Source organism: Rattus norvegicus, chromosome 4, assembly GCF_021556685.1.
Source record: "Rattus norvegicus strain SHRSP/BbbUtx chromosome 4, alternate assembly SHRSP_T2T, whole genome shotgun sequence".
Lineage (NCBI taxonomy): Eukaryota > Metazoa > Chordata > Mammalia > Rodentia > Muridae > Rattus > Rattus norvegicus.
In genome coordinates, this window is record NC_141537.1 from 147901015 (window position 1) to 147918382 (window position 17368).

The 17368-nt window shown below is 45.3% G+C and overlaps 2 protein-coding genes across 4 annotated transcripts in view; one reads left to right on the forward strand and one right to left on the reverse strand.

The window, feature by feature from the left end:
- The window catches only part of Fancd2 (FA complementation group D2), a 64576-nt gene extending 54622 nt beyond the window's left edge, over positions 1 to 9954 (forward strand). The window contains exons 39-45 of one of the 2 annotated variants that reach the window (XM_087657591.1): positions 464 to 535; positions 1160 to 1198; positions 2275 to 2349; positions 3265 to 3339; positions 4846 to 4992; positions 7235 to 7336; positions 9559 to 9954. In XM_087657591.1, coding sequence (XP_087513717.1) covers positions 464 to 535; positions 1160 to 1198; positions 2275 to 2349; positions 3265 to 3339; positions 4846 to 4992; positions 7235 to 7336; positions 9559 to 9627 — 579 coding nt within the window. In that variant the 3' untranslated portion in view covers positions 9628 to 9954. 2 annotated transcript variants of the gene reach the window in all.
- Positions 7356 to 13929, reverse strand: Fancd2os (FANCD2 opposite strand). 2 transcript variants are annotated; one of them, NM_001446512.2, is made up of 3 exons: positions 13891 to 13929; positions 11104 to 11689; positions 7356 to 7456 (listed from the first exon to the last, which is right to left on the reverse strand). In NM_001446512.2, exon 2 carries the CDS (start codon positions 11679 to 11681, stop codon positions 11145 to 11147), a length of 537 nt encoding a protein of 178 aa, NP_001433441.2. In that variant the 5' UTR covers positions 11682 to 11689; positions 13891 to 13929; the 3' UTR covers positions 7356 to 7456; positions 11104 to 11144.
- Positions 13930 to 17368: the final 3439 nt, after the last annotated feature.

The window sequence follows — 17368 nt, forward strand, 5'->3', positions numbered from 1 at the left end:
TGATTCTTTTATCTCTTGGGTGTAGAGTTTATCCTAAGCCATTTTCTTTCAGTTACCAAGACCTAGGAGTTCTTTCAGAAAGCTCTGGTTTGATTTCTTTTCCCTCTAGTTGGAGGTGAGAAGTGAGCTCTTTCCCTTTGTTTCTGCCCCGTTTGCCACTACCTGGCTTGAAGAACACCAAGGCTATTTTAGGTGCTGTGGCCTTGGCAGCCTCCTAGTCAGAGCTGGGGTGGACATGGGGTACCCAGCGAGTCAGAACCCACAGAGATGCGATGGCAGCAGAGCCTTGTACCTATGTGGAAATAACTGTGTACCAGTGTGGGCACTCTGATGTCACCACAGTGTGTGAGCCTGCTGAGGAGTACACTGGTTCCCACATCTCCTCAGAATGGACAGCCTGGTAGTGAGAGGGCAATAGAAGCACTGGGCTGTGTGACTCAGAGGCCTGTTTGACTGTCCCCAGGTTCACGAAGAGAAGCTTCTCTATTGGAACATGGCTGTCCGAGACTTCAGCATCCTTATCAATCTGATGAAGGTATGGGGCCCCTGACCCGCCTCACTAGCTACCCTAGGCACTATGGTTCTGGTTTCCAGAATTCACCTACTTGCTATTCTCACCCTTCCTCTGGGCCTGTTTCCTCCCTTTTATGATCCCTATTCATTTTGGACAACCCCATCTGGCTACTCTGGGGTTCCCCCCCACACTTTCTTTTTTGCCTCCCACCTGTACTACCAAATGTACTCCCTGACATTGCCCCATTTTCTCCCACCATCTTACCTCGGATCCTCTGATCTGAGCACATGTCCACCCGATTGCCTTTGTCCTCCAGACACTGTGTTCTCTACTGTTGGCTTCTCCTTCGTTTCCATCGCAGTCTTTTCTACAGTTTCATATCAGAATGGCAGTCCTCTAACAGTGCTGTCTTCTCTACATCCCCAGTCAGAGTCAATTCTTAATCCCCTTTGCTCCTTTCTTGCTTGTCTTGGGCTTGGGTTGCGAGAGTTTCCTTCTGCTGTAATTGATTTTCTATTGCACTGTTGGCGTGCCTTCCTCACATTGCAGTCTCTGGGTCACTCACAGCTGGGCCGTGTGCACTGGGGGGCTGGCTACTCAAAGGAGCTGACCTCAGGTTAAGTTTCTTGTCGTTCTCCTGGCCAGGTATTTGACAGTTATCCTGTTCTGCATGTGTGTTTAAAGGTAAGAGATTTCCATGTGTTTTCCTGTGGGTCATTTCAGAGGGGCCTCAGATAACTGGAATTGCTTTTTGCCTCCTTTACATGCCAAAGGCTATACCAATAGGTGGTAGTTCAAGGAAGACAGAGGCTAAGTTGGCTACAGTAGTTGACAACTAACTACATGTAGTTCGTGAGTTGCAGAATTTTTGGTCAGAATATTAGGCCTAGTCGAATGCCACAGAACAGTGTCTGTGGTGCTCTTGGCTGCGCACACCTAACATGGTCTGCACAGGGAGTTCCGGGTCAGCTAGGGCTGCTAGGGAAGACCCTACCTCAAACAAAGGAGAAAGAGCAGCACTCACCCTTGCACTCCCCAGCAGTATTTCCAGGTAGCGGAAGACAAGTTATAGATGGTTTCCATTTTTCACAAGGGCCAGGGCTGGGAATGGTGCTCAGTGGTAGAGAAGCTGCTTAGTGTGTGCGCAGCCCCAGGTGCAGTCCTTTGTGAGTGGTCTATGCATGTCAGGTCGGTATTCCGACAGTTGCACAACCCTTCCCTCCTCCTGTGGGGATTTTCCTGCCTGTACCTGGATTTGATGGTAAACCTAAACAGAACGTTATGGGGAGAATGCTTCTTCCCTCCTGTGGTGTCTTCCTCCAGTGCATGGTACCGTTCTTGGTCGCTTCTCTCTTCACGCTACCCTGTGCAGCTTAGGAAATGAGTGAATCGGAGAAGTAACTTGATTGGAGATGGCCATGTATTCCCTTGGTCCTCTCAAAATTTCTCCTCTTGAAAATGAGTTAGGCCCAGAGGCTTGAGTGCAGCTGCTGCTCTGTGTTCTCTAAGCTGAACAAGGGCTCTGGCCATTGTCTGTCTGGGTTTGAGTCTGCATAATCTGTAGCTTCTTTATATACGGAGCAGGTCTGTCTGCTTTTCAACTTAAGTTACATCCTCCACATTAACTTCCTGAACCACTCCCAATTTACTTGAATGGGATGATATAAAAGCCTTGAGCTAGGCGGCCTATGCTGCTTCATCTGAGAGCTTTTCAAGTAAAGCCCTCAACTGTGGCTCAGCACCGCCCTCTCTCCCTTCAGTATGGCCGTCGCTTTGTGGAGGCATTTCTGAAGCAGTGCATGCCGCTCCTCGACTTCAGCTTTAGAAAGCATCGGGTAAGAGCTGAGAGCAGATCCATTGTCTGGGACGTCTGTGGGTATTTCTGAGCCAGGGCTGGGGTTGCAGGAGCCTGTTGCCTATCCTCTGAGCACCAGTTCTAAGCAACAGCATACCAGCTGGAGCCGGAAGTACCCACCCAGGTAAGCTGAGCCGCTCACATCACTGTGTGCAGACCCTACCTCTCCCCAACTTTTGGGCTGCGTCTGCCGTCATTGTGCTGCAGCAGTGTCTGCAAACATTTTAGAGACCGCTGCGCTGCAAATCATGCTCGATATGCCTAGAGCCATGAGGGTCTTGGAACTGGCATGGTGAGAATAGAAAGGGTTTTTGTGGGTAAATTTATTTTACAACGTCACACATGTTTGTGTGTAAAATGTATTTTGGTCATACATACCTCCATTTCCTTCTCATCCCTTTTCCCTCCCCACTGATCCACCTCTGAAACAGAATTTCTTACACATGTATAGAAAGGTGAGCTTTACAAAACACTGGCAGTATTTAGTTATGAAAATAGCTATGAAAAGAAAAAAAGGGGGTGTATCTTGTCCTAATTTACAGATGGGAAACTTGAGACATGCTTCCCCACTTAAAGTTTGATACCAGCCTGGTCTAATGAGCGAGTACCAGGGCAGCCAGTGCTACACAGAGGATCCCTATCTTGAAAAAAACAAACAAACAAAAACAATCTAGCTCTTACTAGCTAGCAGATTAATAGATCTTAGGGATAGAGTTGAGAAGCTACAAACCAATAGCTAGCTGACTCAGTGCTCCTATCTGAGGGCCAGGCTCAGATGAGTATAACACGGTTGGAACTACAAAGTTTACCCTCCCTAGAGCCCTGGTTGCAAGAACAGCTTGCATCTGAAATAACAGAACATTATACCAGGACATTTCTGAATTATTATTTTTAGGATGATGTTCTGAGCTTGCTGCAAACCCTTCAGTTGAACACAAGGCTACTTCATCACCTTTGTGGACACTCCAAGGTAAGAGAGGAGCAGGTCTCACTCTGAAGCATAACCAGCCATGGCCTGGGACTCCTTGTGCTCAGTCTCCCTGCTGAGATTATAGGCATGGGCCACCAGACCCAACTTTCCACCCTGTGGGACTGGCAGTTGTCAAAAGGGAGGGCTTTGTATTTGTGCTCAAACTTTATAGCTCTGTTTCCTCTCAGTGCTTCTGAGGAGCCAAGGGTAGCTGTGCCCATCCTAGCATTGCAGGCTGGCTGGCCTAGGCTACATAGCAAGACACTTTCAGGACAAAGCAGAGTCCACTTCTTGGGGGAGGGAGTACAGAACACTCCTAGATGAGGCTCTGTTATAGACGTCCTGGAATCAGGGTTTCTAACGCTGTGATGAAACACCGTGACCAGAGCAACTCAGGGAGGAAAGAGTTTGTTTAGTTTACACATCCTTTGGGAGAAGCCAAGGCAGGAACTAAAGCTGGCAGGAGCCTGGATGCAACAGCTATGCAGAGGCCATGGAGGCATGCTTACTGGTGTGCTGCTTATGGCTGCTCAGCCTGCTTTTGTAGAACCCAAAACTACCAACTCAGAAGCCCCAACAGCCGTGGGCTGGATCCTCCCACGTCAGTTACTAATTAAAAAAATGCCCTAAAGGCTTATCTACAGCCTAGTCTTGTAGAGGGATTTTCTCAACTGAGGTCCTCTCAGGTGACCCTAGATGTGTCAAATTGACATAAATTAGAGGGCGCACACAGACTGTGGCTGTGGCGGGAGGAATGTTACATGGCAGCTAATGCTCCAACCTGGAAGTATTCCTAGCCAGCCATCTGAGAGCTTTCAGCCTCAGGACTTGGTTTTCTCTTGTGGGAATATCTGTGTATTTATTAAAAGACTTCCCTAAACCAGACATCATGGCACGTGCCTTTAATCCCAGCACTTGGGAGGCAGAAGCAGGTGGGTCTAGGTGAACAGATCAAGGCCAGCCTAATCTACAGTGAGTTCCAGGGTAGTCAGAGATGCTTGATGAGTCCTTGGCTGGGGTGGCCGGGGGAGGGCACAACAACAACAACAAAAAAAAACCCCTCTGATCAAAGGATGGCCTTGAACATCTGTCTGAAGGAACCTAGAGACTGTGGCCCCTGGGAAACCATGTGACTCTTGGAACTGTTTTTTTTTGCAACTTACTTCTTCCCTGGTTCTGTTTAGAAAAAGCTGAGGTGGACTTTCTAGGACTTAAACTGACAAGACCTAATATTTTTCATATCAGTTAAACATCTTGGGGCAATTTGCTGATCACTACTCAACAGAGCTTATAAGGGGCACCTAGAGGTGGTGGTGGTATGTCTTCTAGTGTTAAGGTTTTAATGTTTTTGGCATACTCATCAAACTGTTACTTTTTGATTGAACTTGTCTCTGGACCATATTGGCCAGTCATGTCCTCTTCCTGTTCAGTTATGAGAAATTCAGACATTTTCGTACTAGAAATAGGATACTTGATGATAAACCTGGATGATTTATGTCTCTTCAGATTCACCAGGACACAAGACTCACCAAACATGTGCCTTTACTCAAAAAGTCACTGGAGCTGTTAGTTTGCAGAGTCAAAGCCATGCTTGTCCTCAACAATTGTAGAGAGGCTTTCTGGTTGGGTACTCTCAAAAACCGAGACTTACAGGTAAGCCTGAAGTTCAGACAATTGATGGAGTGCTCCCAGTCCTGTTCTTTGTAAGAGCATCAGAAGAAATGCAAGGGGCTACCCAAGCCCAGTTCTAATGACTGCTTTTAGCTGAGCCTGGGGGCACAGGTTTATAATCCTCAGCTACTTGTGAAACTGACGCAGGAGGATCACAAGTTCAAGGTTTGCCCAGCTACTATTTAGCAAAGCTACCCCAAATTTGAAAGTGAATAGAGGGGCTGGAGAGATGGCTCAGAGGTTAAGGGCACTGACTGTTCTTCCAGAGGTCCTGAGTTCAATTCCCAGCAACCACGTGGTGGTTCACAACCATCTGTAATGAGATCTGATGCCCTCTTCTGGTGCGTCTGAAGACAACTACGGTGTACTCATATTAATAAAATAAATTTAAAAAAAAAAAAAAGAAAGTGAATAGAGGAGGCTAGAGACTCGGTTCAGGGGTAGAGTACTTGTGTGAGGAACTTGGTGCCATCCCCATTAGTGGGGGGAAAGAAGATGATTGTTATCACATCTGTGGTTGTTTTATAAGATTATAAGATCTATAAGATTATAAGGCTGGAGAGACAGTGCAGCATAAGAGCACTGGCCACTCTTTCAGAGGACTTAGGTTCAATTCCCAGCACTTACATGGTAGCTTACCATGTAACCCCCGTTCAGGGACTCCAAACCCCTCTATGGGCCCCCATGGGCCTGCATGCATATGGTACACAGACACACACGCAGGCAGAGCACTAAAAGACATAAAGTAAAAATAAAGGTAAAAACATTTTCGGGGCTGGGGATTTAGCTCAGTGGTAGAGCGCTTACCTAGGAAGCGCAAGGCCCTGGGTTCGGTCCCCAGCTCCGAAAAAAAGAACCAAAAAAAAAAATTTTTTTTTTCAAAATACTGTTTAGCTGGACAGTAGTAACACAGGCCTTTAATCCCAGCACACAGGAGGCAGAGGCAGCCTTGTGTGCAGAGCAAGTTCTAGGACAGCCAGGGCTACATAGTGAGGGCCAATCTCAGAAAACCAAAAACAAGGAGGCAAATCAGCATGGCCCTTTCTCTGTGCCGGGGTAACACTTGTAAGCCCCACGGAAAGAAGAGTTATAACATTTTCTTATATGGACAAACTTGTTTTGAATTTTTCTTGTAAAGCCGTCTCTCTTCTTACTGAAGATGCTCTCTGTTCTAGCAAATGAGTGTGCTCATCTGGAGCCTGTGTGAGACACTGCCGTGGGGGTTCAACACCACTCACTTCCAAGGTCTAAGTCCTCCTCACTCGTACTAGCCAAGGGTCGTTTTTAACTTTTTTTTTTAAGAATTATTTATTTTATGTATATGAGTACACTGTAGCTGACTTCAGACACCCCAGAAGAGGGCATCAGATCCTATTACAGATGGTTGTGAGCCACCATGTGGTTGCTGGGAATTGAACTCAGGACCTCTGGAAGAGCAATCAGTGCTCTTAACCGCTGAGCCATCTCCACTCAGCCCCGTTTTTAACTTTTAAAAGTGTGTATGGATGTGTACCTCCATGAGTTTATGTGCACTACATGTATGCAGGATCTAAAAGAGGCCAAAAGAAAATGTTGAGTTCCTTGGAACTGCAGTTAAACACTCAGCGGCCACGCCATCCCTGCACCCCCCTCTAGCTGAGTCGTATAATGGTTTGTATGAAAACGATAGAACAGTGGTTTTCTTTCTTCAAATCAACCCTATGGAGTCAATTCTGTTGTTTTGTTGGAGAAAACCGAAGCTCGGATAGTAACTTTCACAGACTGTTCAGCAGGGAGTTAGTGGAGCCAGGGTTTGAGTCTAGACAGCTCCTCAGACTCTCATTGCCTATTCAGTTGGTGTGTGGCACTTATGAGCCTTGAGGCATTGAGAAATATATTTTTGGCAACAAGATCTCACTATGTAACCCACGTTAGCTGCAAACTTTGATCCTCTTCTAAGTTCTGACTTAGCCTTTGGGACAATTTACATCCATATTTAGCGTTAACAGAGTCACCAATACAACATCTAGTATATAATCTAGTGTAACACTAGATATACAAAAGTGGACATAGACTTATGTATCATTTCCATGAGCATCTCAGAAATATGGAACTGAATGGTGCTTCCCTGAATGATAGATCAGAGGCTAGAATATTTCTTCTCTAATACCTAGAAACTTGGCCTCCCCCAATCATAAAGGTGCTTATTATAACCCACTATTTGTTTTGCTTCTTCTATGTTTAGGGTGAAGAAATTATTTCCCAGCATCCCTCCTCCCCAGAAAACACTTCAGAGGACAGTGAGGATGGCATGACATCCTATGTCTCCAGGAACAGAGCAACAGAGGTATCCGCACAGGCTGATCTGGCATTGGCATTAAGTATTTTATTAAGTATTCTTTGTTAGTAGAAAGTACAGGATTTTTCTCTATGTATCCGTTGTTAATTCTGTGCCCATCTTCATTCCCTATGGGGAAAAAGAAGCGTATATGAATGTTTCGGGAGCCATAAAATTCCATTACATCATCTCAAGGTATGTTGAAAATTTGCAACCTAAGGGCAATTCTAGCTCAGTGGTAGCACTCTGGTACTTAGCATTTACACGTTTGTGCACTCGATCCTCTGTACCAGAAACAAAGTGGGGGGTTTTTTCTTCCGTTATATAGCATCCTGTTTTCCATGATCTTGTATATGTATTCTAGAATGGAGACATGACAAGCATGTTTGTTGTTAAAAGAGTTAAACCATTTTAACTTTTGTTTGTTTGGCAATTCTGGCCTCCTGAAACTATGTAGATCAGGCTAGCTTAAAATCACCTGTCTGCGCCTCCCAGCTGCTGAGGTTAAAGACATGAACTACTATGACAGGGCATTTCAGGTGTGTGTGTGTGTCTGTCTGTGTATATATGCATCTGTATGTCTCTGTCTCTCTCTCTCTCTCTCTCTCTTTCTCTCTCTCTGTGTGTGTGTGTGTCTGTGTATATATGCATCTGTATGTCTCTCTCTCTCTCTCTCTCTGTGTGTGTGTGTGTGTGTCTGTGTATATATGCATCTGTATGTCTCTCTCTCTCTCTCTCTCTGTGTGTGTGTGTGTGTGTGTGTGTCTGTTTTTTAATGATTATGGGTATTTTTTGTGCATGTTTTTCTGTGCATCAGGTCCATGCATGCAGCCCCTGTGGGTGCTGCTGTACCCCTGGGACTGGAATTAGAGTTGTGAGCCACCATGTGGGTTTTGGAAGAACAGCCAGTACTCTCAATAACACTGACCCATTTCTCCAGCCCCTCAACTTGTTTTAACACATAAAATAGAAACATAAAAACAAAAGCCTAGAGTCAAGCTGCCAAAACAGAAATAAAGTAATATAAATTTTCATTTTTTTTCTGTGGACAAATGCTATCGCAGACAAAGCTAAATGAAAATGTGTGCATTAGGTTTCACATTAGCTGGGCACACCAGGCAGTTTAGCTAGAAGTTGTGCACAGAAAGGCTGTCCACTCTGAAGTCTGATTCTAAGGCTCTATTATAGTCCCATTATGACCTCTTCTGCTTACTCTCATAGGATCTGAGGTAATCAGTATGCTATGCTTCCACTACCTAAATGAGTCCTAGTAGAGGAAGAAATCAGTTCCGTGCTGATTTCATTGGTATGTGCCAGGACTTGTAATAATCTTTGCTTTGCACACACAACTCATACATATTGGCCTGTTTATTCCTTTTATTTATGTATACATAATCTTGCTATGTAGCCAAGGCTGGCCTTGAACTCACAATCCTCCTGACTTGGCCTGAATCTTGGGATAGTTGTACCATATGAAGGCTTGCTGTATCTATTGAATTGATAATGTGACTTTGTTTCTGTGTTTTATGCCTGAAGAACTGCTAGAGAGCTTTGGTTTATTTAAAGATCATGCAGATTTGCTTCAGTTGTAAAGAGTTCAGTATTAAAATGACCTTTTAGGCTGAATGTGGTGGCTCACACCTTTAATCGCAGTACTAGGGAAGCAGAGGCAGATGGATCTTTGTGGGTTCAAGGCCAGCCTGGACTACATAGCAAGTTTTGAGTTAGATAGGGTTACACAATGAGACCCTGTCTCAACAAAAACCTTTCTCCGTGGCCTTGAGCTTTGGTTCATGTCAAGAACTATGGGGTATGGGGGAACTGTGTATGACGTCTCACGCCTGTGGTCCCAGCACTTGGGTGGCAGAGGCAGGTGGATCTCCTGAGTATGAGACCAGTCAAGAACCACATAGTGAGATCTCATCTCAAAAACTCACATTTAAAAAGGGTAGAATGCACCTGTAATCCCAGCCCTTGGAGGTGCTAGAAAGTGGAGGTGGAGGAAGCCCACAAACTCAAGGTCCTTCCTGGCAACATAAGGGTGAGAGGTCTTGAGCTACGTGAGATCTTGTCTCAAAACAAAGCAAAAACAGAAGAGGAACATCTGCTTTAGCTTACAACAATTTTAACTCTTCGTTGCTTTTAAGAATGAAAATGGTGTGGTGTGTACATCTGAGAGAGCAGCATTTCGAGACCTGTCCTAAGGTGCCTGTTGTCTTCTTTTCCCTTAGGATGGGGAAGATGAAGCAAATGATGGACAGGACAGGGACAGTGATGAGAGTGACGACAGCTCCAGTTAGAGCCGAGTGACACGGCTGCCCTGCTCACCTCTGGCAGACTCTCACCCATTTTCTCTTTGGGGTTTGAAGTCTGGTGTCTGTCTTTCTAGCCAGAAGCATCCTGTTTGTCCAACAAGAAGGAGTTTTTATTTAATTCCCCAGTGGATTTCACAGATTGTGTAACCTCCAGGTCCCTGGCTCAGGAGTCCAGTGTAGTATCCGTCCGTGGGTTGGATGAGCATGACTGTGCTGTAGATGCTCTAGCTGGGCCGTGGGGGATGGGTTTGAAACTAAAGTCTAGGCTTATGATAGCTTTGTAAATAAATCCGTTTCTGAGTTTTGCCTCGACTACCTTTTTCCTCACTTTGGATGTGTCTTCGTTACTCAAGGAATACGTAAGATTGAGTTGAGGTTTGTGCAGTCATACTGGTGCCCTAAAAGTGTGTTCCGTACTGCTATCTTCCTGGAGGAATGACTTGACCTTCTTAACAATGATCTATGTTTGGTTTGGTTTGTGTCAGGGTCTCTTTACATAGTCCTGGCTATTGTGGTATTAGATATGTTGACCAGGAAGGCCTTAACATTACTTTTGAATTTTTAAACATTTATGTTTGTGCGTATATGTATGGGCATATATGTACTATCGTGCATATGTGGAGGTCAGAGGACAGCTTATGGGAGTGAACTCTCTCCTTCCACCATATGGTTCCAGAGTTCAAATGCTGGACCTTTACGTGCCACCTTACCAGCTCCTTTTTAAAATCTCTGGTTATCTGTATAAAAGGAAGGAAGACATCACCAAACATGGGCTGGCTTTGTGTGGACATATACTATTTATTTCCACATTATTCTGAATTATGCCTAGAATCTATTTGTAAGAATTATACAAAATAATTATAGTTTATTAAAAATAGAGCATCAGGAGCTAAAATAGGGGACTCCTCTGTCTCCTGCCAGGAAGCTGCTGCCAGATTCTCCTTGCTGTGCTATTAAGATTATTTAATGTTTGTTAATATTTTTACTCATACTGGTATAAAGTTATGTTTTGTTTTGTTTTGTTTTGTTTTTGGTGTTTTTTTTCCTTGTTCACATTGATTTGAGGAGGGAATGCTGTTTTTAAATTAGACCTTAACCCATGTACAGATTTTTGACCCCTTCATCCTCTAGTACCCAGAGATCCATCCATGTCTTCCTTGGCATCCCTTCCTTCACCAGCTCATCTTTGTCTTTGGCATTTAAGTTGAGCTCACACTAGGCTGGCTTATTTATATGACAAGGTCGTAATTATCACATGTGCACACCAATGTTGGGTTAACTTCTAAATGGCCATTCAGCCTTAGCGTAGAAATGTTCTTCCCTGCTAGTGTCATTGCTCCTATTTCTGAAGAGAAAGGGAGATCTCCTGAATCGTCACAGCTTGACCTAAAGGCAAAGTGTTCGGTGTGGTGTCATGGTTCGGTTTATGTGGATGGGTCTGTGTAAGCTTTGGGTACATACCAGAGAGCATGGTGTGGAGCACAGGTGTCAAATGGGGACCCTCACTTGGAGTGCTGCAAGGCAAAGGTGCACTTCTTGTAAGTCGCATACAGCAGGAGGATTGAGCGTAGCATCTGTTTGCACATAGTCACTGTCATTTGGATCTGAGGCTCCTTGAGTCCAGTAGGCCACCGGTGCTCCCTGCTGATTATTTTGCAGAAGGCTGACTTGTCTGAAACTCTGAAGGTTCCAGTCCACTTGGGTGGCTGGGCTGTGATGACCCTACCAAAAACAGAATCTACTCCACTGAGGCGGACTGGCTGGGGTTTCCTCACCACTCCTTTCTTGTTACTCACGGCTCGGAGCTCTGATGTGTGACAGGGTAACTTGGGGCTCTCTCCAGATTCCACAAGAGGGCTGTCTAGGACAAGTGTGACTTCTTGAAGGCACAACTGCACTTCAAGGTCGGAAGGGGTGTGGGGGAAGCAAGGAGAGGCCCTAAAAGGGTGTTTGGAGGAAGGAGTAGGTGTTGTATGCCGCAGCCATTGGAAGCTCTCATCCAGTGGGGTCCATGGTGACCAGAGCTGGTAGCCTGCCATTGACAGTCCTAAAGGAAAGGAGTCAGACATGGAATTTCCCTGCTGTGCTTTGGGGGAGGGGAGAGGCATGGAGGTATCTTAATGTCTTGGGGTGGGGGCTGGGAGGCAAAAGTGGCTGGACTTCATATTATTTGAGGCAAAGAAAACTGCCCATGTCTTGTAAGTATTTGAAATTGGTACTTTGTCAGAGCTCTCAAAGTATAGCCCTTGAACTATCAGTTTTAACATCATTAAGGATCTGATAAAAATGCAAACTCTTGGGGCCCCATCTCAGACCTACTGAATTAGAAATGTGGGGTGGAATCCGGAAGTTTGCACATATGCAACCCCCCCCCCCCCCATAATTCTGTTACACCTTACAATTTGCAGACTTACAGTGTGACTTTTAAGTAACCTGTTTTCACTATACCACCCCAGGCGTCCAACATAAAACAGTCCCTGGATTGGTGGTTTATGCCTGCTATATTCTTAGCATCTGGAAGGTAGAGGTGGGAGGATCATTACAACTCGGAGGCAAGACTGTTTAACACAGTGAGCTCTAAGCCTGCCAGAACTACATACATGGTGAGACCCAGCCCTTCCCCACAAGGTACTGGAGAGTTGGCTCAACAGTTTCAAATACTTGCTACTATTTCAGAGAACCTGAATTTGGTTCCTAGCTCCCATGTGGGGCACCTTACATCTGTCTACAGCTCCGGGGGATTCAACAGGGGGATTTTCTGTCTTCTACCAGTACCTGAGCATACAGATAGACACATAAAATAAGTCTCAGGCAGGTGAGCTCTGAATTCAAGGACAGCCAGGGCTACATAAGGAGACACTGTCCAAAGAAACAAAACAAAACAAACAAAAAACCCCAAGACTTAACAGCAGAAAACCCAACCCCAAAACAAAAATATTACTGGACAGTCTCTTGGCCCTAAAAGCGTTCTGATAGAAGAGAACTCTAGAGCGCTGGGCAACTTACACAGCCCCTTGGAAGAGACACCTTCCATAAGGGAGAGTTCAAAGGCTAGCCTTTAAAATTTGTTCATTTACTCCCCCATATAAAGATATATGTTTTTATACGTAAGATACCCACTGGATAATACCTTGACTTTTCCTTTTGTGCTGGGAGGATAGATTAAGTCAAAATTTATCCTAATAGAATTTTGATTTTTCTGTAATTTTACTTTGAAATCGACAGTGTCTACTGAATTCAGGAGAAGTTAACATTTTCTTAACACTTTCTTCTCATGTGAAGGACCATTACAAGTCCCATTTATATCCCATTATGAAAACCCCCAGTGAGGTTCATGTGTGTGTGTGTGTGTGTGTGTGTGTGTGTGTGTGTGTGTGTGTGTGATTTCAAAATGAAAAGTGCCCTTTGACAATGACTAGGATGGAGTTAACTTGCTGGTTTCCTCCAGTTGATAGTGTTTCTCAGTTGCTTTGCAAGTTGCTATGCTTCCTATTTCTAGGTTGCCTTAGGAAGAGAAACTGACACAGAGTACAGCTGTCTGTTTCAAACTGCTTATGAAAGGCACCCAGTGCTAGACATCTCGGGACTTGAGAGGTCAAAGCAAGATTGCTAGGAGTTCAATAACTGCCTGGGCTGCAGAGGGTAAGACCTTGTCTGAAAATAAAAGAAAACTAGAGGGGGCATTTGGTAGACTGCCATAGCAAGCAGATGCAGAGTATTAACGCCTCTAAATATAAAAAAGAAAAATCTACTTAGAGACTCATCTGAAAAAAAAAATGGTCCGTCAAATGTCCAACCTAAATCAATAGGGATGGAAGGGCTTTTGGACTCCAAGTCTTTCCACTCCTTCACACAAGGTTTAAATAAAAATGGTTCTGCCACAGTCCCCAGCATCACAGGGAATAGGGTTTGGGGGTGAACTAGGGATTCTACACAAACTGCTGTTCTAGCCCCACACAGGGAACACAAGGTTCCCTTGTCCAAAGAGGCATTTTTATTGGCGCCTTCCTTCTAAGGAACCCGGATCCTTGATTTCCCCACCTGGGAAAGGGGACGGCAGCGCCAAAGTGCAGCTCAAGTCCTCGCGAACTGTGAAAAGATCCCGAGAGGCTGGAGTGCTTGGAGAACAGGTTTGTCTCCCTGGAATTCCCTCCCCCGGAGCGGGAGCCACTCGGCCCTGGCCAAGGCCGGGACAGCGGTGGGAGCCTGGGCCGAGACCCACCATCACCATCTGGGCCGGGGACTCACCTACTGAACTCCACGCGGATTGCACGCTCCAGTGTAGCTGCCGCATCTCTTCTCCACTCGGCGCCTAGCAACCGCCTTTGTGACTCAGGACCCCGGAGGCAGGGGCCAAGTGTGGAAGGGTGCGGGGGCGAGGACGTGGCTGGAGGCGCCCTTCTGGAAGGCCTCTGGTGTAACACAGCTACAGCAACACCTTCAGTTCCTCCCTACCCCTGGATTACACCTGTGTGCATTTGACATGGTACTTAGAAGACAACCCCCCTCCCCCCATGTCAAAGGCTGTGGTCAAGTTCCAAGACCTGTAGTTAGTGTTAAGTTAACCTTTATTCATTATACCCTGGCTCACACTGTGCTCCAGTGCTTGGAAAGGTTTTATTATTGCACTAGAAGGACTCCAGTACAAGAAAAGTGAATTATAAATGCCCACCTGTGAAGAAGAAAAGAAAAACTTCCCTTACTTTTCTAACAACTTGTTTTCTTTAACTTCAAAAAATCATTTTTGTTTGTTTGCCTGTATGAGTTTATGAGCAATATTTCTGTGCAGGAGACCTTGGGGCCAGAAAAGAAACTGGGTCCTCTACAAGCTCAAATACTCTCAACTGTTTAAGCTGTCTCTTCAGCCCCATAATTACTTTTGTCTTCTGTTAGACCTCAAGATGCTTCTGTTTTGTGTCTAACACTGAGACACATGATTTACCATAGCAAAAGTACACTGTGAGCAACATTTTAATTAGCACGAATGGCTATGGAAAGCAGGAGTTGCCCCCACCCCCAGTAATTTCAGTCTCATAGAATGCAAGTGTCTGAAGGGAGGATTGATGAACTAACAACGTACTGCTCTTTTTTAAAATATTTATTTATATATATATATATTTATGTATACACACACACACATATACACACACTGTACATTCTCTGTCTTCAGACACCAGAAGAGGGCATCAGATTCCATTACAGATGGTTGTGAGCCACCATGTGATTGCTGGGAATTGAACTCAGGACCTCTGGAAGAGCAGCCAGTGCTCTTAACCACTGAGGCATCTCTCTAGCCCATACTGTACTTTCCTTAAACACAAAATTAGCCCTGCATTTCCTTAACTGTAGAACTCTTAATTTAAAAATTTGTTGGATGAGCTGGGCATTTTGGTACACACTTGTAATCTCAGCGCTCATGAGACTAAGCCGGACGCCTGACCTGAGTTTAAGGCCAGCTGAACAATGGGAAAACACTGTAACCCTAAGGGTGGTGTTAATTGGCTAAGACTGAGGGCCCATGGACTGGGGCCAGGCAGCGATCTGGGTTTGGAAGACCTACAGAGTCTTCAGGTGCCCACTGTGTATACATGTGTGTCCATTACAGAAGGAATAACAGAAAAAGAATTTAGATGGAAAACAAACCAGAGAGAGTAGAAAACTATGAGACTTGGAAGAGAGGTGGGTGCTTTTGAATTTACAACTTTTCCTGTTTTTATCTTCCTCCTGATTAAGAGATAGCTACTACTTAAGAGGCAAGTGAAACTGTAGTTACTGTACATCATATTCATTAAATATGGAAGTCCCCACGGCCAAGACCAGATGATTAGAACTATTGGAAAAAGAAGTATTCGAACTGTTGTGACAGTCTGTACATAGTCCCGTGTGCAGTCTGCTCAGATCTAGGGCACATGTTCTGGGAGGTACCATTTGCTATTAGCACCACTGGGATCCAGAAAAGCCAAAGTCTCCTTACATCAACCAATTACAGTGAAATACCTGAGCCAGTCTTCTTAGGAAGAAGGAAACACACACACACACACACACACACACACACACACACAACTGCCCTGGTCCTGGCAAATGGCAAAAGCATATGTGGGGAGAAAGAAATCCCACAGAGAACAAGAAGCAGAAAGAACTGGGCTGGGCTGGGCTAAACACAGACATCTGTAATATCAAGCTCTGGAAAACCAACTCCAAGAGCTCCATTCCCTTCCCAAGGTAGATGCCTAAGTTAAAATTTTTAAAAATTTTACATCTTGGCACTGGGTGGTTATGAGGTGTGCCTTTAATCCCAGCACCCTAGAAGCAGAGGCAGGTGAATCTCTGAGTTTGAGACCAGCCTGATCTACAAAGGTGTCTCAGTTAAGGTTTCCATCACTGTGAAGAGGCACCATAACAAGGAAACGCTTATAAAGTCAAACATTGAATTGGGGCTGGCTTACAGTTTCAAAGGTTCAGTCCATTTTCATCATGGTGGAAAGCATGGTACCCAGCAGGCCAACTTGATCTAAAGGCAGTCAGGAGGTGGCTGTCTTCTGCAGACAGCCAGGAGGAGGCTCTGATTCCACACCAGCCAGACTTTGAACACTAGGAAACCTCAAAGCTCACACCCACAGTGACATGCCCACTCCAACAAGGCCACACCTCCTCACAGAGCCACTCCCCATGGGTCAAGTATTCAAACATAGGCCAAACCTATTGAAACCACCACACAAGGGTTGACTCCACCTTTGTTTAGCTTTACTGCAATTACTATAGCAGGCACTACCTCAAAGCCCAATTCTTAGGGTTAAAGTATTTTTCTCAGTCTCTTGAGTGCTGAAATTACAAGCATGCACGATGACCACTTCCTTTAACGATTTTCTTAATGAAATGACTCGGTGGAAAGGTTAGAGATTGCTTTTGCAGTTCTTGATAGAAATTGCTCTAGTTTACACTGAGACTTACCATTTTGCTTCAGCCTGTCCATCACTGGGCATTAGCATTAAAAATGTAGTTTGCTCATTTGGTCAATATGGAGATTCAGAATCCGTGGGATGCCTCGATTAATAAAGACACTTGCCACCCGAGCCCGATGACTTGAGTTCTGTCCCATAAAATGGAAGGCAAGGAACCAACTCCTGAAAGTTGTCCTGTAACTTCTGCTTGCGTGTTGTGTCACATGTACGCTTACACACACGTAATATGAATAAAAATGTTAGCATGGCGGTGGTGGCCCACACCTTTACTCCCAGCACTCAGGAGGGAGAGGCAGGTGGATCTCAGAGTTCGAGACCAACCTGGTTTACAGAGTGAGTTTAGGGACAGCCAGGACTACACAGAGAGATCCTGTCTCGAAAAACAAACAACAACAATAACAATTTTAAAAGAAAACGAGAATGAGCAGAGTTGTGACCCAAGCATGAAAAGCATCTTGAACGGGATTTGTGGACTGTGGCCAAATCTGCTGACAAAGCGCAAGAAAGCTTGGAGCAACCCTAGGTGGAGGTAGGAGCGTGTGGGCGTCCCCTAACGACAAGACCCGCTAGTGATCAGCGGGTTTGTGCAGGCGGGGACAGGGTAGCTCTCAGTCTTCACAGTGCGAGTGGAGGAGCCTTGTTTTCCCCTGCGTGGGAGCCAAACTGGAACGGTGAAGACAGTTAGTCTGCGCGTGCGCGCCTCAATGCCAGGACTTTCTGGGGCTCGAACACTTGGGTGCCGGCGGCAGCGCAGGCGCGTTGGA